The following is a 25,339-nucleotide window of genomic DNA, read 5'->3' as shown; positions in this document are numbered from 1 at the left end:
TGGATATGTCTGGTTAGGTACATACCAAAGGAGGTATTGTGCTCAATGATAGGTCTGATGAATGCTAAATACAGTGGAACAATGACTTCCTTGGATTTAGATGCCATACCTTTGTTTATAAGTTGTGCAATATAGACTTATTTCCTCACTACTGCAGACACGATGGTCAAATGCTAGATTACTATCTATGTGTGTCCCTAAGTCCTTGACTACTGGGTCAACTCTAAGGGGTGTGTTGCCAATGTGATAGTTCCCCGAGGTGGATGACTTCACAAAGCAAACTATTATGCATTTCTTGGCATTTAGTTTTAGTCCATGGCTCTGACACCAGATGTTTGTCTCATCCCCTCCTGGAGAACATTTGTGTCAGTGTGGGATTCAGTGACAGATCCTAATTTGCAATCATCTGCAAATTTAGTCAGCCAAAGACCACTGACATTGGCCTTGACTTCAGAGAAGTAAATGCCAAAAATGAGTAGTCCAAGAAATGATCCCTGAAGGACTCTACATGTGACTGGCCTCTTTGTAGAGGTGAACTCCCAATTCTAACTTCCTGGGTCCTATCTGTGAGCCAGTTGGCTATCCACCGGGTAACATACGGGTTTGTACCTAACCTCTTGAGTTTGTCAACAATGCCCGAGTGGGGTATTGTGTCAAATGCCTTGGCCAGGTCAAGGTAGGCAGTGTGAACCATTTTGCCTTCATCCATTGCTTTTATGACCTTCGCAAAGAAGTCCACCAGGTTGAGGAGGCATGATCTGCCCTTAACAAAACCGAAATGGGTTGGGTCCAGTGTTTGGAGGTTTACTATATCTCTATTGATCATGCCCATGATAATTCTCTCCATGATTTTACATATGAGACTAGTGAAAATTATGGGTCTGTAGTTGGCCCACCTTTGTGCAGAGGGTTGACAGTAGCTGTTCTCCATTCCTGAGGCATGAAACCCGTATGGAGGCTATAGTTAAATAGCAGTTCCAGAGGCCATGATAGGTCATTTTCATGCTATTTAGAAGGCATCTTGGGATTTTGTCTGGGCCCATTGATGCAGTGTTCTTGACCTTAGAGAGAGCATTGAGGGCTTGTTCCCCTAGTGGCAGCAGAGGCAGTTATATTTGATGGTATTTCCTGAGGGAAAGTTGAGGGAGAGAGAAGGGTAACGGGAGATGAATTTATCAGCCAGTAGGTTTGCTATATCTTCTGGCACAGTAAAGGTGGTTCCATTTACAATGAGCTCTGTACACAACTGTGTATTGCCTTTAAGGTTGTAGACATAACTAAAGAATGCCTTATGGTTGTCCTTGGCTTGGGAGGCCAAATATACCTCAAATATGGATTTGGTAGACTTTATTTGCCCTCTGAGATGTTTGTTTAGTTTGATGAGAGTGCTTATATCTGCACCTCCTAATTTTTGCCATGATTTTCTTCCTCCTGTTATACAGCCGACTGAGTCTGTGATTCCACCAGAGTGGCTTGTTTTTTGAGTTAGTTCTGTACTTTTTCCTGCTAGGTACACCTGCCTCTATACAGCTACTAACATGCTTGCACAGGGCTTCTGTGAACAGTTCTGCACAGGCAGCAGTATTGTCAGGGTTTATGGAGGCTGAAAGTTTGCCAGGTGTTGCTGTGTTTTTTCTTTCTCCGAGGTTGTGGAACATAGCACTGGCATATATAAAAGTCGGGGGGCTTTAGCCCCAAATACAACCCATAACAGATTTTTTAAGTAGGGAGAAGAATGACATGATAAACACATTGATATTATGACTACTGGCTTGAGTTATGACAGATGACTCATTGGGAAGCCTCAGTCTTATGATCTACTTAACATCTGGATGCGCGACTGACATTACCCCATAACTGTAATGCTATCATGCAGAAAATCATCTATTGAGTTGTCAAACGATGGCACAGAGACGTACTGTCTAAATGGAAACATTAGCTTGTTCCGTAATCTAAGTAACAAGTTGTTAGAAATAAATTATGGCTTCCACGGTCTGTTAGTTTCGGACACAGTGCTTCAAAAACGACTGAGTGCAGCATTACCTTGAAGATAGACAGCTCACCCCTCAAAGACCTAAACAACTGTGAGCATAGCGAAATCTCTTAACCTGCTTGTGTAGCTATCAAATCAAACTGGTACATCAAGTCAAGGCTGCATATTCACAGATCTGTGCAATACACAATGGGCAACAGCACCTCCCTATGCAATAAGCATAAAATAAGCATATAATCTCTATAGTCAACATATTAGTAAATAAATGCCTATACAGGATTTTAGCATGTGTTTTATATCCTTATCATTATGTGTGGTATATGAATACATACCCAGTTTCTTCCATAATGCAGCCACCCCATGATTCTATACACTTGCATTCCCCTAAAAAGGAAAAAGAAAAGAAAAACAAATGAAGGGATAAACAAGTTAAATAAATATATGTTCACAAATATAATTCAAACGTAGTCAAACAAAATATTTCTCACTTTCATAATAAAGTACAAAAGCAAAGATGCAATATGGTAATTAAGCTAACTGAAATATCTCCAAAATAATGTTAAGCATGCGTGTAGCATAATTCCAGATATTTGTGAGTATTTCATCCAGCAAACCCTTATTATTTTTCCTTTTTTTATATATAGCCATGTTATAAGTTTTTCAAATGATAACAAATTCTTTTTCACAATTTGCCAAAAGAAGGCAATCTCTGAGTTTTCAAACATTTCTATCTTAGGCTCTTGCCAGGCAAAAATTAATGATAGAACACCTCAAGCAAAGACTGTTCCAGCTTTTCTCATTTCTTTCCCATTAGTGTGCACTAATATTAGTTAAGGAACTGAGGAAGATAGCCAAATTGAAGGAGAGCAACACTTCACTAATCCTCTTGGGACAGGTGTTTGGGAAGGTAGACCTATTCATTGAGATTGTCTTCAAGATCTACAAAAGGTGCCTAAGCAGAACTTAAGATCACTGAGGTCATCTGAGCTAGTAGATTTTCTTTTCTGAGCAATTCTTTAGCAGCTACTCCAGGAAGGACAGATGAAACAAAGCATATTCCCTGTATGAACAAGACTGCCAAGGTAAAATCTATCATTACACGGAATGACCAGGCATGGTGCTCCATACACATGAGGTTCTGATCAGGTCACTATGGCAGAGAAATCCAGGAGTGAAAAATTTCTGAAACAAGCTACAGATGAAGCTATTTTCTTATAGCACGGGGCTTAGCACCATAATGGGTCCTTCCATTTCAGTGTTCCAAATGGTGACACAATGGGTCAGTCATGTAGCTAAGGTCTGACTGGTTGTAGATCTGCAAGTAAACTTATATGAAGTACATAAATGATCATTTTGCCTTATAAACAGAAATGATGGATAAGGCACTGTATTTGACAGTGATTTCAACATCCAAAGTATTTCTCCCTTGTTTGCTTTGCCTGATAAATAAAGGCAAATCAAATTAATGTCCTTATTCATGGTTAATTCTAACAAAACTTTCAGAAGTTTCAGGTCTGTGTATAAGCTGGCCCTATGCTGGTAAAAGATTAAGAATCTTGAATCACATCAGTTGATCTAAGGAAAAAACTACTAGGAAGAGACTATTCCAGAAAATGAATTTTATATTCCACATCCATGTATGGACTCTGATATTTTGTCAAAGCAATCCTTATCAACAAACGAGTGCAAACTGTCATTTAAAATAACAGATAAAATAGTGAAAATTGTACAAACTGCATTCTTCCAAAACCATCTGTTGCATTAATATAATTATAAAACTCATTATTTATAACATTTAAAATATATTTAATCAATGATTGTCTAGTTAAGAATTTAACAATTCCTGAAATTACTAAGAGAAAATAATCATAATAAAATTACTAAATCAATATTAAAACAAAAATATTTTATTTCATGAAATATTATACCTTTACTTTAAAACTAAGAAACTGAAAGATGTACAGAAGTTAATGTAAGTTTCTTTGCTAATTTGTGCTTAATAAAAATCCATAGAGATAAGGAGACAGATATAGTGGAAGAGAAAGATTACAACAGGCTCCAAAATCAGATTTTATTTATTTATTTATTTATTTATTTTATTTTACATTTTTTGACTGGGATAGTCCGACTGGATACATTTCCATTTTCAGCGCTGGCCCAGGGAGAAAAGCTCCAAGGTACAAACAATAATAAAACATAATTCTTGTTAAACAAAGTTAACAGGTTCTGTTCAGCTATACACATAATACAATCACACAAGGATTTCGATTACACAAGGCTAAAATTCATAAAAAATGCCACACAGTTAAGTGACAAATGAATTAAAACACAGGCATAGGAAGAGAGCTAATCAGGATTGGAACAAGGACATATCTAGGAAAATAGCTGAGACTACCGGTCCTTCATTTTTGAGGTGGCGAATGGTATCAGTAAATGCTATGAGGGATGTATTTGTACTATGTTTAGGTCTGAAACCATGCTGAGAGCTGGACAGTAGGTTGTTAGGAGTGAGGTGATTCATGAGTTGTAGGTAAATACATTTCGCAAGGATTTTTGCTATAGGAGAGAGGATGGCAATAGGTTGGTAGTTAGTAATATCTCTAGATGCACCACCCTTATGTAGTGGTATGATATGAGAAATTTTACACAGATTGGGTACATACTGTTCTGAAATAGAGTGATTTATTAGTATGGCTTTGGGGTAGACGATGAATGGAGCAGCTAGGTCCACTCCCCTAAAAGACACAGTTAAATAAAAAACTAGCACTAGAGTAGCTATCTTTCTTTGCTAGATGAAATACTGTCTGAACAGAAACCATAGTAGCAGAAGATTTGAATGGCTCGACTGCAGAACATTCCAAAAGCAGAACTCTTCTACTCTTGGTAGTCATCATTCAAACACTGGTGCAGTACAGATTCTTCAATTCCTCTTGGTCACTTTTACTGCAGAGGGAGGTCTCAACAATGTATCTTAATCCCTTTTGGAGGATTCACCAAAGTAAACTTAGCAGCAAAAAGAAGGTATATACCACCCAACTGGTATCTGACAAATACAAAGGAAACTTCTCTAAGAACGTTTCTTAGGATATGGCCAAAATTAGATAGGTGACAAAAATGTAAAATTAATCTGGTATAATTTTATAAGTTCACAGATGAATACTGAGCAAACAACTACTAGGGCCCTTAAAAGCCTAGCCATGCAACCCAAATGTGGTTTATATTTGATTTATTTTCAGATGTGCAAAAGATTCATCAAAATAGGGTCCAGGGCCTTACAAGCCAGTCAAGAATCAGCTCACAGAAGTCTGTATGATAACAAGTACAGAGACAGAGCTTTGAGGCGATCAGTTTAGGAAATTGAGTTTACTCCCTGTGTTCTTTTTGAAAGTAACCTTTGTGGATGTTCCAGTTGCTACGTGTCTGGTCAGGTACATACCATAGGGGGCAATATACTCAATGATGGGCCTGATGAGGGCCGGGTACAGGGGTATGATGACCTCTCTGGGCCTAGAAGCCATGCCTTTGCTTATAAGTTGAGCAACATAGAAGGATTTTCTTACTAACTTGGACATGTTGGTCAAAGGCTAGATTACTGTCTATTTGAGTTCCCAGATCCCTGACTAATGGATCAACTTTTAAGGGCATTTTATTGATGACATAGTTACTCAAGGTGGCAGAGTTCCCAAAAGGCACAATAATGTACTTCTTGGTATTGAGTTTTAAGTCATAGATTTGGCACCAAGCACTTTGTATTAGTCATTCCTGAAGGATTGTTCTCATCTTGGAAGGATCCAATAACTGCTCCCAGTTTGCAATCATCTGCAAACTTGGTTAGCCAGAAGCCTTTGACATTGGTTTTGACATCTGAGAAGTAGATGCTAAAGAGGAGTGGGCCTAGCACAGAGCCCTGGGGGACTCCACTGGTAACATGCCTCTTTGTGGAGCTGGCATCACCGATTCTAACCTTCTGGGTCCTATCAGTGAGCAAAATAGCTATCCAGCATGCTATAAATGGGTTTATACATAGTTCTGTACGTTTGTTGACAATATGTGAGTGGGGTATTGTATCAAATGCCTTAGCCAGGTCTAAGAAGGCAGTATGCACTGTTTCCCCCTCATCCATTGCCTTAGTGACTCTTTCAAAAAAGTCCACCAGATTCAGTAAGCATAACCTTCCTTTGACAAAGCCAAACAGTAATGGATCCAGTGTCTGGAGGTCTCTTATATACTTGTTTATAATTTCCATGACAATTCTTTCCATGGCTTTGCAAATAAGATGAGTCAGACTAATGGCTCTGCAGTTTCCAGGATTTGTTGACGGTCCCCCTTATGAAGGGGGATGACCATTGCAGTCCTCCATCCATGGGGCACAAAGCCTGTTTTAAGACTATAATTAAATAATGACTCCAGGAGTCCTGCTAAGTCACACTTTAGACTATTCAGAAGGCATGCTGGGATGTTATTGGGGTCTACTGATGCCATGTTCTTGACTTTAGTGAGTGATGCCAGCACATGGTCCTCAGGTATATTTGGAAAGTTACATTTGAGGGCATTATTAGGGGTGGTTGAGGGTGAGGGGGTAAAGCTGAAACTAAATTTGCCCACTAATGGATCTGCTGTATCGCCAGGCTTGATGAATGTGGCAACCATTAACCACCAGTTCAGCACATTGCTGTGTGTTGCCTCTGAGGTTTCTGACATAGCTGTAGAAGGTCTTATGGTTATATTTTACCTGGGAAGATATTTTAACCTCAAAATTGACTTAGACCTCTTAGCTGCCTATTTACTTTAATGAGAGTTTTTAATCTTTATGGGAATTAGCCTTCCCGATTTTTGCCATATTTTTTTTCCTTTTGCTGTATATCCTGCTTAATTTGGGATGCCACCAGGGCAGTTTGTTTCTGAGGCTAGTTCTAGGCTTACATCTCATACCTACAGTAGCCTCTGTGCAACCATTGACATGGTTGCACAGAGTTTCTGACAGCAATGCAGCATAGGCTGGTGTTTTCTTACAGATTACAGAGCTGATTTTGATTTTGAAGGAGACAGCTTTATGGTCAGACCTTACTAAGGAGAAGGAGACACTGAGGGGAGAGAGGTGCAGCATTCTCCCATATTTGTGAGCATGAGGTTCAGTATGTTGGAGCCTCTAGTGAGAATATTCACTATTTGGCCAAGGGTGTTTGTATTTACAAAGTCCAGCAACCTCTGTGCCTGTACATGTGAGGTCGTGTAGGATTCCCAATATATAGACAGGTAATTAAAGTCTTCCATGAGTAGGGTGTTAGGTTGGGTGACAAGTGTCTCCACTAGGTCCAAGTATGCATTGTCAGCATCTTGGGACATGGAGGATGTGGTACGGGACTTTATCTACAGTAATCTGTACATGAAGAAACACCAGCACATCATCCTGTTATACCACCCTAGAGGTACGCTTGTCACTGATGTATATTGAGACAGTTCCACCTTTAGCCTTTGTCTTTGTAGCTAAAAATATGGAAGGCACTGAAACCTTGCACTACTAGGGTACTCTCTACTGCCTTAAACCATGTCTTGGTAACTACACAGATATCTATATTCTCGAGTGCTAAGAGGGCTTGGAAGAAGTGTAGTTTTTTTTTGCTTTTTTGTTTTTATTTAGGCTCCTAGCATTGAGCAGTAACACCTTGAGGTTCTGTTGAGTTGATTTTGCTAAAGTTTGACATTTTGGCATTGCCTAAAAAAGGCACTATAGGGGTGGACAAAGCCTTAACCAGTATTTGAAAGCCTAGAGGGGAAAAGGTGCAGGCCATCCTTGGCTAAGCAGCGTGGTCTGTTGTCCATGTCCTCCCAAGCTGACAAACTGACACCAGAAAGACAAGTTATTGAAATCAATAATTTTTTGGTCATATTATGGCATCATCCTTGGTGATGGTAATATGCTGCTTAGTGTCAGGCTCATACCAGCCTGAGACACATAGTCGGAAAGCTCCATAATGTTTCTCTTCGTATAGTCCAAGGAGGTGCATCTCAGGTCATTTACACCTACAGGGACTATGATGGAATTGTACTGGTACCAGTGGTATAATGACTTGAGTGCTTGCATGATTTGGTGGATCCTGGCTCCACATAAACAACTAGCAGTTACCATCTTCTTGTTCAGCCTAGTTAGAGGGGCATCAGTATATCTTACAATGGAGTCCCCTATGATGAGAGTCCTGGGAAGTGTGTTTGCTTGCCTTAGGGGGTTAGTGTTTGGAGCTTCACTGAGAGTGACAGTATGTGTGGCATTAGGGTTGTTTTTTCTCAGTGCCTTTAGGTTTGCTGAGGCATAGCTTTGACAACAGGCAGTCTAAGCGATCCTTGTTGTTTAGGAAGACTGCTAGTGCCTCAGCATGTTAGTCTATGTGCGTGATCTGTGCTATGTGAGGTGCATGGTGTGTGTGTGTGTGTGTGTGTGTGTGTGTGGTTTCGATAACCTGACCTGTATGCGAGAGTTTAGCCTCCTGTGTCATTGTGTAGTTACACCTCTTGCATACTGTTGTTGATTATTTAAGGATTAAGTGGTTGTCAGTAACCATGAGACAATTGCTACATTATCTCAATGTGCCCATATCCACCAAGGTGGGTACAGAGAAGTTAGGAAATTGCATATCCATAATGTCCAGTGCTTTAATTTGTGAGCTACAAGGGGTGGTGTTTTGTGGTTAGAAGGTTATTAATGGTGCTTTGTGTAGACTAATAAGGGTGCTTTACTGGGGGCAGATTACACTAAACAGTACTACATTCTACTAACTATGCAGAAATTTACTAGTAACACTGTTTATGGAAAAAAATGCAGTAATAAATGATTAATACACAAATCTTGTAGTAGTAGTAGTATGCATTTCTGCCACGGTTATGAATTAAACTACTGGATTTTGGCCCAGTAAGGTTTAAAATACAAATAGACAGTTTTTGCAAGTAATTCTACTTATGGAAATTGAAGTGTGGAATAAGTAAGACCCCACAACAAAGTAAAAAATGCAATCAAATGGAAACAAGCAGAAAGGTACAAAGTAGTATCGCCACAGAGATCACAAGTCCACTTAAATATTTAAATTCCCTTTCCTCAAATCCCTTTTTATGTGGAGAAGGAGGCTGCACATACTAGTCTAGTTTATATCTCATGTGGAAGCAAAAAGTCATATAATGCCTTTCAAGAAAAACTTCTCTACCTGGGACCTATGCTAAACGGCTGATTTTGTGATTCCTCAAGTAACCTACGTCACAGATGGTTGGAGTTTTTCCCACCATCTGATCAGGTCAGGTTTCCTAAGGAATACAACTTTCTGAATGTGTAATATACTTCAATAGACCTGTACTAAAGATAGTAGAAAGTTATGCACATATTCATTAAAAAGAAAACACTTCTATTCACTGGGAATAGTTCACTATGATCCAATAGCATCTTTAAGTTCAATTATGATCACTAAACAGGTATTCTTACAGCAGTAAGAGAGGCAATAAGGATAATGACAGTTGGGGTATGTGTTCTAACACAAAAATGATGTTCCTGTTTGGGAATGGAACTTTCATGATATGGACCACAAAGTGATACGGACCATCTATACCTGAGCAATGACCTGCAACCTGCAGGTTCATTTAAAATGAAATGGCCATTGATGAAAAACCAAAAGGGCACCATAACGTGGGTATACAAGATAGCTTCAGGGAGATGCGAAGGGAATATCCTGAACAGAAAGGATGAGAGAGCGCAGAGGCAGCAATCTCTAGAGGAACATTTTCCCTAGGTCTGTGAAAGCATATTTTCATAGTGGGAGCTGTGGACCCACTGAATAGGCTGCTGCAATGAGCAGAGCCAAAGGACTCTGTGGTGACATTCAAGAGAGAATAGCACAGGTGATGAAAGGGTAGGGAAAGGTGGAGATGGCAGGCGTGCACACTGTTACATGCACTTAAAGGTCAGACACAAGTCTATTTTCTCCTGCATCAGGCTGATACAAGAAATGAACTGTAAATTAGGAATGCTTCAGTCTAACTTCTAACAAGATAAGAAGATAATCCAAAATAAAAATAGGTTAATGCGAAGCTAGATTTGATATTCATTTGCCACTCACAGAACAAATCTCTTGCTCTTAGAGAATAAAAGAATACTAAAGATGGCTCCTGACATGCAGCACCAGGTTAAAAGGCATCTGCTCTACAGCCTTCCAAGCAGCTGCACATATCTCAGATGAGGATGAGTCTGGCCACCAGTCGTCTGAGGTAACAGATTTCACACTGCCTAAAGGACAGTCAGTTAGAGATAACTGCCAAAGTAGACGAAACCATACTTATCTTGATAAAAATGGGTAGGGAAGGGGACTGCGTGAACAAATTGATAAGTACTTCTTCTGGGCCCATGAAAGCAGCATCCAGTGTCTTTTTCTGTAACTCCACTGGGAATTATAATACCAAGGCCAGTAATGCATACATAAGGAGGTAACTCCAAACACAGCTCAAAGTTCCCTGTGTTCAATAAGTTCACAGCCATTTTACCAGACATCAGGCTGTTCAAGATTTCCCCATCACTGATTCTGGCCTCCACCTCCTCCTGCAAGGTATTAATAATGGATCCAATTGTCTTCAGCAGCTGGGAGGTATAACTGAGCACACAGCTCAGATAAGTACTACTCCTTATCCCAACCCTATGGAATGCTTAAGCAAGGGCATTCCACCCTCTAAACATGTATCTTACTTAGGCACATTTTTGTCTTTTATATATCATCATCATCTTCTTTCAGCTGTTCCCGTTAGGGGTTGCCACAGTGGATCATCTGTTTCCATTTCTTCCTGTTCTCTGCATCTTGCTCTGTCACACCAACCACCTGCATGTCCTCTCTCACCACATCCATAAACCTTATCTTAGGCCTTCCTCTTTTCTTGTTACCTGGTAGCTTCATCCTTAGCATCTTTTTCCCAATATACTCAGCATCCCTCCTCAGCACATGTCCAAATCAACGTAGTCGTACTGCTCTGCCTTTGTCTCCAAACCTTCCAACATGGGCTGACCCTCTAATATACTTATTCCTAATCCTGTCCACCCTCATCACACCCAGTGCAAATCTTAACATCTTTAACTCTGCCACATCCAGCTCTAACTCCTGCCTTTTTGTCAATGCCACTGTCTCCAACCCATATAACATAGCTGGTCTCACTACCCTCTTGTAGAACTTCCCTTTCACTCTTACTGGTACTCGTCTGTCACAAATCACTCCTGACACTCTTCTCCACACATTCCACCCTGCCTGTACTCTCTTATTCACCTCTCTTCCACACTCACCATTACTCTGAACTATTGACCCCAAGTATTTAAACTCATCCACCTTTGCTACCTCTACTCCTTGCATCCTCACTATTCCTCTATCCTCCCTCTCATGCACACACATATATTCTGTCTTAGTCCTGCTGACCTTCATTTCTCTTCTTTCTAGAGCATCTCTCCATCTCTCCAGGGTCTTCTCCACCTGTTCCCTACTCTCACTACAAATCACAATGTCATCTGCAAACATCATAGTCCACGGGGACTCCTGTCTGATCTCGTCTGTCAACCTGTCCATCATCATTGCAAATAAGAAAGGGCTCAGAGCTGATCCTTGATGTAATCCCACCTCCACCTTAAACACATCCGTCACTCCCACCGCAGACCTCACCGCTGTCACACTACCCACGTACATATCCTGTACCACTCTTACATACTTCTCTGACACTCCTGACTTCCTCATACAATACCACAACTCCTCTCTAGGCATCCTGTCATATGCTTTCTCTAAGTCTACAAAAACACAATGCAACTCCTTCTGACCTTCTCTATACTTCTCCATCAGCACTCTCAGAGCAAACATCGCATCTGTAGTGCTCTTTCCCGGCATGAATCCATACTGCTGATCACTAATCATCATGTCCCTTCTTAACCTAGCTTCCACTACTCTTTTCCATAACTTCATGGTGTGACTGATCAATTTAATGCCTCTGTAGTTACTACAGCTCTGCACATCAACCTTATTCTTAAAAATCGGTACCAAAACACTTTTTCTCCATTCCTCTGGCATCCTCTCACTTTCCAAGATTTCATTAAACAATCTGGTTAGAAACTCCACTGCCATTTCACCTAAACACCTCCATGGTTCTACAGGTATGTCATCTGAACCAACAGCCTTTCCATTCTTCATCCACTTCATAGCTATCCTTACTTCCTCCTTGCTAATCCATTGCACTTCATGATTCACTATCCCCACATCGGTTTACCTTTATATCGTCAATCACACTTCGTCGACCGGGCACTTAATCGACTCATTTAAGCGAACCAAAACTGCGAAAAATTTTAAATGCTGAAAATATGTCAAATTTCGACATTTCCAGCCGCACCACACCTCCACACCAGTGCTACCATGGGTCAAAAAGGGGCAAGGTTTTGTTGTTCGCTTATTCAGAATTCGGCGTTGGAGACGTTCGCACTTTGGTATTTGCGGAAGCCGTTTCGCCCATATTGGGATTGACAATGTAAAGGTAAACCCCCCACATCATCCAACCTTCTCTCCCTCTCATTCTCTTCATTCATCAACCCCTCAAAGTACTCTTCCCATCTGCTCAACACTTTCTCCTCGCTTGTGAGTATATTTCCCTCATTATCCTTTATCACCTTTACCTGCTGCACATCTTTCCTAGCTCGGTCCCTCTGTCTAGCCAATCGGTACAAGTCCTTTTCACCCTCCTTAGTGTTCAATCTTTCATACAACTCTTCATATGCCTTATCCTTAGCCTTCGCCATCTCTCTCTTTGCCATGCACTTTATCTCCTTATACTCCTGTCTGCTTTCTTCATCTCTCTGACAATCCCACTTCTTCTTTGCCAACCTCTTTCTCTGTATACTCTTCTGTACTTCCTCAGTCCACCACCATGTCTCCTTGTCGTCCTTCCTCTGTCCAGATGTCATACCAAGCACCTTTCTAGCCTTCTCCCTTACTAGCTCTGCTGTAGTTACCCAGCTATTTGGTAACTCTTCACTGCCATCCAGTGCCTGGCTTAACTCTTCCCTGAACTCCACCTCACAATTACCCTTTTTCAATTTCCACCATTTGATCCTTGGTACCGCCCTTACACTCCTCTTTCCCTTCTTGATCACCAACGTCATCCTACAAACCACCATCCTATGCTGCCTAACTACACTTTCCTCTGCCACCACTTTACAGTCTCCAATCTCGTTCAAACTGGCCCTCCTACATAAGATATAATCCACCTGTGCGCATCTTCCTCCACTCTTGTATGTCACCCTATGCTCCTCCCTTTTGTTAAAATACGTATTCACCACAGCCATGTCCATCCTTTTCACAAAATCCACTACCATCTGACCTTCTGCATTCCTTTGCTTAACACCATACCTACCCATCACTTCCTCATCCCCTCTGTTTCCTTCACCAACATGCCCATTGAAATCTGCTCCAATCACCACTCTCTCACCCTTGGGTACAGTCATCATCACTTCATCCAACTCACTCCAAAATGTATATACTGTCCTGAAAATAGCCAATTTGGACAATGTCCTAAGGGGTGTTTGGCAAATAAGGAGAGCCATTAAGGAGGGTGATATGAGATAGAAAATCTGTAACATCTTTTATAATGGCTTTCATGCTTCCTTTAAGACTGGGAGCAAAAGAGGAACTACTCTGGATTATAGCTTAGAAAGGCCCAGTTACTCTAGTTACTTCTTCAAAGTTTTGTTGTGAGCCACATTTATATGCATTTCTGACTTGCTACATGTGAGTGAATGCCATCTTCTACTTTTTAACACAGATCCAACTTGTGCATTCCAGCACTTGAATAAATTAAGGACATTGCCATAACAAAGATGTCATGTGTGTACCATTACAAACCCACCCTATCAACCAAAGTTTAATTCTAGATAAACAGCATTAAAACACAGTGCACATTGAGGATACCCTGCTTGCTGATATGAAAGACAAGTATTGCAGCCAGAGCTGTGCTTGTAAAATGGGCAAGAAAGAAAGTTACATCTATTTCAAGGATTCAGAAATAAAAGCAATATGTGTAGAACCAAAAAATACTTTCTCAAGCAGGTTAACATGCATCTAGCTTGAAGTAAGAATGATCTACACAGCAAACTAGCTGAGAGCAAACTTTCTGAAACAGCCCCCTTAGACCATGCTGCATTGGTACATCTAATACAGTAATCTTGTTTTGAGAGGAAGGCACACTGGATCCATTAAGCTCCCATCTTACCTCATTGGTCACTGGAAATACCCGCGTAACACAACAGCAGTAGCATAGCTAGGGCAAGGTGAGAGCAACCATCCCAGCTGCAAAGTGTTGGGGACACGATCAACCAGCCCTGATCTCTCGTTAATGCAATACCAGCTTTTAAAAGCTGGTATTGCATTTGCAGTAAAACCTGAGGACTGTAGCACTCTGTGTGTGTGGTGCAAACTGAAGTAACTACTTGCTACATTGTAGCAAGCAGTTTGCTACATTGTTTTTTTTTTTTTTTTTTTTTTTTTTTTTTTTTTTAACCAAAATCTGAGCACCACAGTACTTTGTATAGGCAGACTATAAACTGTAGCAACCTTTTCTATATTTGTAGCAATCAGTCTGCAACAGTTTAAAAAGATTTCTTTTTAATTAAAACATGAGCAACACAGCTCTCTGTGCAGGCAGGTTACAAACTGTTGCAACTGCTTGCTACATCTGTAGCAAACTGTTTGCTACAGTTTAAAAGACAACACTATTTTTTTTTTAAATATAATAAGTTGAAGGAGGGTTGGGGGAAAGACACAGGACCTGAATGTCTGGAACAGTAGAAGGAATGTCCATTTTTTTGGCTCTTTAATGGAAGAGCTGAAGGGGCAGTTGTAGATCTAACTGTAATAAGCTTATCATTGCAATCGGCGTATTACAGTGAAGTGTTTTTTGTTTGTTTGTTCTTTGTGAAGAGCTGATGGGGTAGGGTGCTGGTTCATAGTACCAGCCCAGAGTGCTGGTTGACCCAGCTATACTCCTGCACAGCAGGATGTACACCGGGAAAGAAATATTACGATTTTCCAGGCTCAGGACATGAATCTGAACTCCTCCAGTAACAAAAGAGATGAAGCACCACTGAACACTTCCACTTTGTTGTTCCACTATTAAACAATGTATGATACTTTTGAATTCAGCAATGTACTAACTCAATGAGAATCGGCTGGCACCTCTAACCTCAATTTATGTAACAGAATGCATAAAAAAATCAGTTTTGTGCCGAACTCCAGCTCCCACAACCTCAGCTGTTTGGGTAAAAAAAAATGCTTGGCAATTTAGTGCACAGGATTAAGTCTATGAGCTGCTAATGACCTTAAACCTGTAGTCATGGTTTTAATTTCCTCAGTCTCCTCTTTGCCTACTGTGTGACTTTGAAGAAATCATTTAAGCAGGTAGATCTCTCGGGCCTCATCTCAGCTGGATACTCGGTTAACATAACAATAAATCTGCATCGATATTGAGACTATATAGGAAATGAGTGCAGATGATTTGTAGCCAAATGCTGGCAAATAGACAAAGTACCTGTTTTGTGAAAGGAGTGTTTAAAAGGTTTCACTGAATACATTAAAACTCACTAGCCAAAACCATTATCTAAACTTAAGAGTCAGAGGAACAGTGACATTTAAAGTCACAGATTCACATTAGTAAAAAATGAAAAAGATCACACGTACATAAACACATAACTAAAAGGGAAATATTGACTCACCCTTCCTTGAGTAAGGATAGCAGCTAGTCCAGCTGCCATACTGACATCCAGTGGAGACAGAGTGTACTGAACATATGCATGTTACAGTTGGGCTATGGTGGGGCATACATACTAAGCAGCAGACACACTGTAGCCAGAGTTGGACATGTACAATTGTACAGCTGTCTATGAGGCCAATAATGCAGGCCAAACTTCTCAGCTGCTGTGGGGGAATAAGAGATTAGGGTTCTGTTGGAAAACCCTAATTGCTGCTTGAGTGACAGCCGTCGGTGACTCTCTCTCACACTATGAAGAAAGAATGGCCTGAATGGGTTACTGGAAGCCCAATGACTACTGGGCAGTGCAGAAAAAAAGTCATATAAAAATATAATAATTATTTGCACCTGTTTTGCTGAAAATGGCTTTCTAAATCAGTATATTTATTGCTGTCTTCTCTGCAAGGAAAGGCATTTACTAGTACAATTTAATTCCATAACTATTTAAATACAAAGAATAGTGTGCATTGTGATTCTGTAGCACTCTGGTTTGTACTTTACAATGATGTTATTATTTTTGTGTACCTGAAATTATTACTTATGTATAAACAGACTACTCTGTGCTTTTAATCTGCATTTCTGCATGTTTTGTGACCATTAAGTTAGACCACTTAAGCATGCATGAAATAAGTCTCTTCAGCTTCTTAAACCATATTCAGCAATTTAGAAAAGCCAAGCCATCTGAACTTCTCATACATTCAAATAACCCTCCTTTCATGATGAAACATGTATTACCAAAAGTCCCAGTAATTGAAGACAAGGTTTTATAGCAATTGCCTCATCTTAGTGAATGATGCTACTTTCACCTTATCTCATACCTTTTATTTAGTTCTGTGTATCGGTGAAAAGTTGTTTTATTTATTTATTTGTCATTGTTGACTGGGAAAGTACAACTGGGCAAAGATCATTTTCAATGGACACTCAGGAAGAAAAGCTCCAGAAGACACATTTAAGATATTTAAGAAAAAAATATATAATTTTAACAAAAATACATTTTATACATATTTATATATATAATATATATATATATATATATATATATATATATATATATATATATATATATATATATATATATATATATATATGTATCTATATATATATCTATATCTATATATATATATATATATATATATATATATATATATATATATGGGTTCACTACGAAAGACTGAAAACTCCACAAGACTGACGCCCGTAATCCTGAGACCAATTACCCGAAATACGAGATGACCGATGGACCACAAGAGCAAAATTCAAAATCGCGAATGATCAACACACATACAGTACACACATACATGTACACACAGTGTCCCCCCAAACTCAAACAAATAATCCTACACTATACCCTGTACCCCCCCCATGTGGGGGGCTGCACCCCCCACCCCCCTACTATTCTAACTTCGAGATCACACAAACACACACCCACACATTACAATCCCTAACACACACACACACACATACACACACACACACACACACACACCACAGTCACAATACACACTAACACACACTAAATCCCCTCACAAGCACACTTACACACAGATACTTACCTGAACCGCAACACCAGAAGCGCTAACTCAATATCCCTTAACATTGGGATTTTTAATTTCTCGCTTCTGGTCTTTCGGTAATGTGGGGTATCGGGCTTCTGGTCTCAGTAATTTGGGCGTCGGGATTCTGAGCATTTGGTACTTCGTATGGGACCCAGCTCTCTCTCTCTATATATATATATATATATATATATATATATATATATATATATATATATATATATAAAAATCTATATATAGTTCTTAAGATACATAAATACAACAAAGTAACTGTTCTTCAGTGACACTGTACAAAGATAAAACGTGTTTTTTCTGTGATAACATTATACATGATATTAAATTCCAAGTATAAAATATTTAGTATAGGCAATGCATGCAGCAAGCAGACACTAGATATGGTCCAAATAATCCAACAAAAAGAGCCGGTCTGGTAGATATAAACCTAATAACCAAAAACCAGACAAGGAAGTTCTGTATGCAGGAAATTTTATTCACAAGTATTAACGCTGAATTTTCCACAAGGCGTTTTCGAAAACGCCTTGTGGAAAATTCAGCGTTAATACTTGTGAATAAAACTTCCTGCGTACAGCACTTCCTTGTCTGGTTTTTGGTTATTAGACACTAGATATGGCTTATAAGACATGAGTAAGGAGTGTTAGAATATAGATGTTAGGAATAAATAAAATCAAAGTAAGGAGTGTGTTTATAGGATCATTGGAAGTTACTAGTCTATTGGCCCTGAGGCCCTTACAATTCTAGCCAAGAATTTAGCCCATGTTCTGACGGGTCAGAAACCGATGCCCTTGTCCAGCAGGGACATAGGTGGAATCCCAGGGGTGTATTTTCTGTTTCTCATCCAGTTATCCAGGCTGCACTTAAAAATGGTTAATGAGGTGCTCTGCTTGATGTGGAGTGGGAGTCTATTCCATAGAAGGGGGAGTCTCTGGGATACAAATCTGTCCCACCAACAAGTATTAATCATGTTACAGACCAGGTTAAGGTTACGAGTGTGGGTTACTCGAGTGGAGCTTGACTTGCGGATGTATAGCACTCCCATCAACGTGGGGTCTGACATTGCATTGTATGCCAGACAGAGGTCAACTCTGAGGAGTTTGTATGAGACTAAGTAGAGGGACAGGGTTTTAGCCTATATGTGTAGGGTAGATGTTTGAGGCCCTGGATACTCCTGGTGATGAACCTCTGTGGTCTCTCCAGCTGCTGCATGTCCCTTGTGAGGTACATGCCGAAATGGGCATTGTACTTAATAATGGGTCTTATAAGAGAAGAATACAGGAATGTTATGACTTCCTTGTCCCTGGATGAAATACCCTTCCTAATGAGGTAGGCCATGTATAAAGCTTTCCATACAATGTCGGCAATATGGTGGTCAAAAGTCAGTATGCAATCAACCTGGCTGCCCAAGTCCTTCACGACTGATTGCGTGAGGGACTTGTGCACACAGGTTGACTACAAACTGACTTTTGGTAGGTACATAATAGTTAAAGCTAGAACAGGGGGAGAGTTACAGTACAGCTGATCAGTGGATCATAGTAGATTACTAGGCTATTGACCCGGAGGTCATTTTAAGCCTAGCCATTTCATCCCAATATAATACCATGGAAATGCTAGTCAATACCCAAGACTGCATTTAGTGATGACTGCCCATGTCCAGGAAGGCTGTGGGAGCTATCCCAGGTAAGAATTTACAGTGCCCCATCCACTCCTCCAGGTTCCTCTTGAACAGTGTCATAGAGGTGCTCTGTTTCACATGAATTAGTAGCCTGTTCCAAAGATGCAGCAGTCATTGGGAGATAAATCTGTCCCTCCAGCATGTCCTATTTAAGTCGCAGGCCATATTTAGGTCCTTGAAATGGGTAGCCCTAGTCCCATTTAGTTTACTGATATGAAGCAAGTTCATTAGGTTTGGGTCCTGGATTGCTCTGTAGGCCAGGCATAAGACTTCGCTAAGAAGTCAATACAATACAGAGTATAGTGACAGGGACTTTTGCTGGAGGGATAGATTCCTGTTTCAGAGACTTCCCATACTCTGGAACAAGCTACCCATCTATGTCAAGCAGAGTTCCCCATTAGCACTCTTCAAGAAAAATCTTGATGAGTGGAAGAGAAATAGGAAACTTACCCCAGGGATCACTTCTGTGGCTCTGCTCGACAGGGGCACAGGAAAATAACTTTCTTGGGTGGCGAAAGCCAGGGAAACTTGTTGGCTAAGCTTACATAGGCCCTTGGGCCGATAGCCTAGTACCTACCTATGAACCTATGAACCTATGCTGGATCCCCTTGATCTTCTTTCTTAGAAACCTCTGAGGTCTCTCCAGTTGCTGCAGGTACTTTTTATGGTACATGCTGAATGGTGCATTATATTCAATTATTGGCCGGATTAGTGCTGAATATAGAGGGGTTCTAACCTCTTTTGTTCTCGAGGTGATGCCTTTAATAATTATGTGGGATACGTGGAAAGCCTTCCTTACTACAGTAGACACATGGTGGTCGATATTAAGGTTGCAGTCAACTTGTGATCCCAGGTCCCTTACCACTTCCTGGGTAGTTAGTGTATTGTTGTTGATTTGAGTACAGAGGGGTATAACCTCTTTTGTTCTTGAGGTGATGTCTTTAATAATTATGTGGGCTACGTGGAAAGCCTTCCTTACTACATTAGACACACAGTGATCGCTACTAAGGTTGCAGTCAAGTTGTGATCCCAGGTCCCTTACCACTTCATGGGTACTTAGTGTATTGTTGTTGATTTGATAGTGTGAGGGGACATTGTTTGTGCCAAAGGGAATGATGATGCATTTCTTCGCATTCATTTTGAGACTCCGACTAATATACCAGTCACTGGTCTGCATGAGATCCTCCTGGAGTATACTGACATCATTTGGGGATTCAGTGATTGTACCTAGTCTTCAAACTTGGTCAGCCACAACCAACAAGTTTTGACCTGAACTTCTGAGAAGTATATACCAAACAGTAGGGGGCCCATCACTGACCCCTGTGGCACCCTGCTGGTAACAGGTCTGCTGGTTGATGTGAAGTCACCCACTTTGATAGTGTGTGTCTGGTTTGTGAGCTAGTTGGTAGCCCATCTTACAAAAAAGGGGTTTACATTCAGTTTGCTAGGTTTATCAGTAATGCCTGAATGTGGGATTGTGTCAAAAGCCTTTGCCAAGTCAAGGTATGCTGTGTGCATAGATTTTCCCTCATCAATGGCCCCGATCACATTTTCAAAGAAGTCCACCAGATTTAACATGCAGGATCTGCCTTTGACAAAGCCAAGTTGGGTAGGATCCAGGGTTTGGAGGTCACCTATGTCTTTATTTATGAGGTCCATAATGATACATTCCATGGTCTTACAGATGAGGCTGGTCAGGCTTATGGGTCTGTAATTCCCCTGGTCTAGCCACTTTTGTGGAGGGAAATAACTTGCTGTTCTCCATTTCGCAGGAACAAAGTCTGTGGTTAAGCTATGATTGGAAGGGGTACTTTATGGTGATGCTAATTCATGTTTTAGCCAGTTTAGAAGACAGACTGGGATATCATCTGGTCCCACAGATGCTGTGTTTTTTGCCTTGGACAAGGCTTTGAGGACCTGCTCTTCAGATATGTAGGGTGGGGAGGAAATTTAGGGGAAGGTTTGTGATATGTTAGCAGGTTTGCTATCTCTGTGAGGTTAGTGTGTGTGATACCGTTGGTCACTAGTTCTGCACAAGCTTGGGCCCTACCTTTTAGGCTATGTAACATAGCTGTAAAAGGCCTTATTATTATTCTTGGCTGTACTTACTAAGTTTCTCTCAAAGGAGCCCTTAGAGGATTTGATAAGTTGTCTTATTTGCCTGTTGAGGCTGAGAAGAGTGCTTTTCCATTGTTGGGGCCTTGCCTTTGTTTTCTTGGATAGCAACTTTTTGCATTTATTGTCAAGTTTGTTGATGCTGGATGCCCACCATGGCAGCTTGTTTTTACTTGTGACTCTAGTTTTGATTCGTTCTGGTACAGCTGAGTTTACCCTTAATGCAAGTGATTGTACAGGGCTTTAGTGTAAGCTTCAGCATAGTTACTACTTGCAGCTTGGGATGGGGCTTGGAATGCATTTATACTTTTACCTAGGAGGGTATAGTTTGTCTTGGTGAAGTTTTTTAGTCTGATTTCACCCTTTGTGAGTTCTGGTGTTAGTGCCAGCTCAAAGGTGACTGATTTGTGGTCAGATTTAACTAATGAGGGTCCAACAGTTGCAGTGGTGCATCTGTTTGACATGTTAGTGAGGATCAGATCTAGAATGTTTGTTCCTCTTGTCGAGGTATGGACAATGTATTCCACGGCATTTGAATTAACAAAGTCAAGGAACTTTTGCACTAGCGAGTTGGGGTTAGAGTAGATTTCCCAGTTGATGGTGGGATAATTGAAATCCTCCATAACCAGAGTGTTTGCTAAAATCTGGATTGTCTCCAGTTTGATCAAGTAGGCTTCATGGGCGTCGTGATCCACAGAGGGGGGATCTATAACTGCCACTGACTTGCATGGAGGTCTTACCTACCATAACTTGGACTTGGAGTAACTCCATGGAGTTATTGGATCTAACTAAAGGGGAGGTAAATTTATCTCTGATAAAGATAGAAACACCACCTCCTTTGGTTTTCACATGTTCATTTTGTGGTCTAAAGGTGTGGAAGGCATTGTAGCCTTGCAAGGGTGGGGTACTCTCTGAAGCCTTGAGCCAAGTTTCTCTGAATGCACAAAGATCTACATCTTCTAGTGACAGAAGTGCTTCCAGGGACTGTAGTTTTTGGTTTAAGCTCCTATCATTTAGCAGCATGACCCTTATTTCATTCTGATTGGCTAATTTCATGTCAGTAATGCTTTTGAGACCTTGCCTAAAAAAGGCACTATGTGGGAGACAAGAGCCTTTGCCAGCAGCCAAAAGCCTAGAGGTGCTGGTGCAAATCATCTCTGGCAAAGCAGCAAGGTTTTTTGACCATGGCTTCCCAGGCCGACAGAAACTGGATCCCCTTTGAATGACACCAAAAACTAAGTCAGTTATTGAAATCAATAATTTTATGTTTATACAATGGTGTCATTCTAGGTGAGGGTAGTGTGCTGCTCAAGGCTAGGGACATACCTGCCTTGGACACATACTCAGAGAGCTCAGCCATGTCTCTTTTCATATAGTCCACTGAGGTACATCTTAGGTTATTCACACCAACATGAACTATGACAAAGTTATAATGAAACTTTTTGCTGAGAGACCTGAATGCATGCGTGATCTGATGAATTCTAACACCAGACAGGCAGTTGACTGTGAATTTCTCCTTGTCCAACCCGGTGAGTGGGATATCCGTGTATCTCACTATTGAGTCTCCAATGACAAGAACATTTGGTTTTTAAGGGTTAATGAGCTTGGTGGGTGAGACACTGGGGTTGCTATGTGTCATGGGTGCTGTGGGGACTGTGTTAGTTGTAGCAGTCTTGTGTTTTGGAGGTCTGTGGTGTTTTGGTAAGTTTTTCGAGAGAACCTCCGCTTATGTAGATTTTCGGGTTTGATGCATACTATGTGTATGAATAGTAGTACTATGTGCATGTGTAGTGGTGGGTGAGTTGACAACCTCTTCTGTGCTACTGTTTTGAGTGCAAGAGAGCATGGATTCAAGATTCTTGGTGTAGATACATCTTTCGCACTCTGTACTAGAGTGAGTTATTAGTAGAAGGCTGTTGGTGTACATGAGGCAATTGCTCCATTGCCTCAAGAGACCCAAGTCAACAAGGTTGGCAGGAGAAAAAAAGGTAGTCCAGCTGTCCATAATGCTAGGTTGAAGACTGTTGCCACTAGGAGTGACTTTTCAGAATTGTTTACAGAGGAGCTCAGTGGTTGGATATATCTGCCTAGGGTTTCATTTTTTTATTTTTATTTTTTTTTTCTGCAGGGAATTCAATAGGTTACAGCTCACTAGCAATATATTTTGACCAGGAAAGCACTAAGGATGAAGGCTAAAGTTGTATCTAAAGGAAAAAATATTAAATTTAAGTGTCCAGCTTTGGAGCACACTTGCGATGCAGTGCGTCGTGCTGCACAATGCCAAACAAAAAGAAACCTGCTCAAATGCAGGGCCTAAATACCAGAAGCTAAAAACCTGAAAAAAAATGTAAAAAGATTCAAAAGGACCGATGAGGATGGTTAATACAAGCCCTGGACTGACCTCCCTTTACCAGACAGGGTCCAATCAACATAATCTTCTCACTAAATACAGATAGGCCCCTTCCAGTCCAAGATGGCGAAGAAAACGTGTTCAGAATAAAGAAAACTACAAACAGACCAAGATGCAGCAAGCCTGTATCTGGACTATGCTACAGCTACTAGCTATCCTAGTTTCAGTGGGAAATACTAGGGAATGTTTAACACAGCAGAAAAATAGCAGCGAGACAGTAAAAAAAAAACACATTTAAAAATGTTTAAAATAACAGAAAAACAGCAAGGAGCCTGATGAGTCAAGGACAAGGGGGATAAGAATACTAAGAATAGAAAAGTGACCACCCTCTTTCAATCTATCTTGCTGTTTTAAAAAATAGTGACTCTCCACTAAAACTTAACTTTTTAGACAGTTAAAACAATTACCTACTTTCACATCTAACTTATCTAGTGCACACTGCAGTGTTTAGGATAAACCATTTTTTTTTCATCTTACCTTGAAGCATCCCTGTGACTAGCACTTGCTCTAATACCTGCTGAAAAGCACTAGGAAGCCTTAAACTGATACAAGTACTCAACTCTCCTTGTTAATAAGAAGAAATTAATCGTAGGCACTAAACAGCCTATAACTGCGAAGGACCTTGCCAAGACAAGGGAAAACAGCTCCTGTACTTTACAAAAAAAAGCACCAAACCAGGCATGTCCAAGAGTCAGCTTCCGGTGATTTCTCCTGTCCACCTGGTGAATCTGGGCATACTAGGGCAATACAGCAATTGCCTCATGTACACAGACAACCCTCTCCTCCTACCACCCAACACTACAACCTGTGAGAGATGCACTTACACAGCCAAACTGGAAGCAAAGCTCTCTCAACCTAAGATTGTGCTAGACAGTCAAGAGGAGAAGGTTAACATCTGCACTACACCTCAAGCAACACATAGCCCTTCTAAACCCACACCACCAACACCCACACATAGCAACATTAAATCCACATATGCAAAGGCTCTTAACAATAACCTGCCCAAGCAAAAAAGACCTCCGAAGCTGAAATGCAAACAAACACCAATCACAGCCAAAGTGTCACATAGCTCACAACACCAGTGTGCCACCCAGCAACAGCCCCTAAGGCAAGACAACGTACCTGACACTTTAGTCATAGGTGACTCTATAGTCAGGCACACAGATGTCCCACTCATCAGGCTGAACAAGGAGAAAATTACAGTCAGCTGCCTGTCGGGTGCCAGGATCCACGACATAATGCATGCTCTCAAGTCACTCCACAAGTACAAATATGACTCTGTCACTGTCCATGTTGGAGTGAATGACTTGAGACGTACCTCCCTGGACTACATAAAAAGAGACATCGAAGAGCTCTTGGATCATGTGGCCCAGGCAGGTATGACCCTAGCCCTGAGTAGCATCCTGCCTTCGCCCAGAATGATACCACAATATAAGGACAAAATGATTGACTTCAACAATTGGCTAAGCTTCTGGTGTCATTCAAAGTGGATCCAGTATCTGTCTGCCTGGGATGACATGATCGATAGACCACGAAACTTTGCCAGAGATGGTCTGCACCTGTTGCCCCTGGGATTCAGGTTACTGGCTAAGGCTCTTGCCATCCCTATAGTGCCTCTTTTAGGCAAAGTTCAAAGGACAAAACCACCGCCGTAACAGGTACAAGCATGCAAATTCTGAAGGTAATGCTACTCAATGCTAGAAGTCTAAACCTCAAAATGCACTCTCTCGAGGCACTCCTAAAAATGGAGAACATCAATATCTGAGCAGTAACTGAGACCTGGT

The 25,339-nt window shown here is 40.8% G+C and overlaps 1 protein-coding gene across 3 annotated transcripts in view; it reads right to left on the bottom strand.

The window, feature by feature from the left end:
- Positions 1–25,339, bottom strand: part of ADAM23 (ADAM metallopeptidase domain 23) — a 1,167,569-nt gene that overhangs the window by 371,131 nt on the left and 771,099 nt on the right. For all 3 annotated transcript variants that reach the window (XM_044076026.1, XM_044076027.1, XM_044076028.1), the window contains exon 14: positions 2,326–2,377. In XM_044076026.1, coding sequence (XP_043931961.1) covers positions 2,326–2,377 — 52 coding nt within the window. The remainder of the gene's footprint in view (positions 1–2,325; positions 2,378–25,339) is intronic.

This window comes from Protopterus annectens, chromosome 6.part1 (genome assembly GCF_019279795.1).
Source record: "Protopterus annectens isolate FY-2018-M chromosome 6.part1, PAN1.0, whole genome shotgun sequence".
Taxonomy (NCBI): domain Eukaryota; kingdom Metazoa; phylum Chordata; order Ceratodontiformes; family Protopteridae; genus Protopterus; species Protopterus annectens.
Note: the sequence above shows the minus strand (reverse complement) of the source record. Positions and strands in the feature narration are given on the sequence as shown.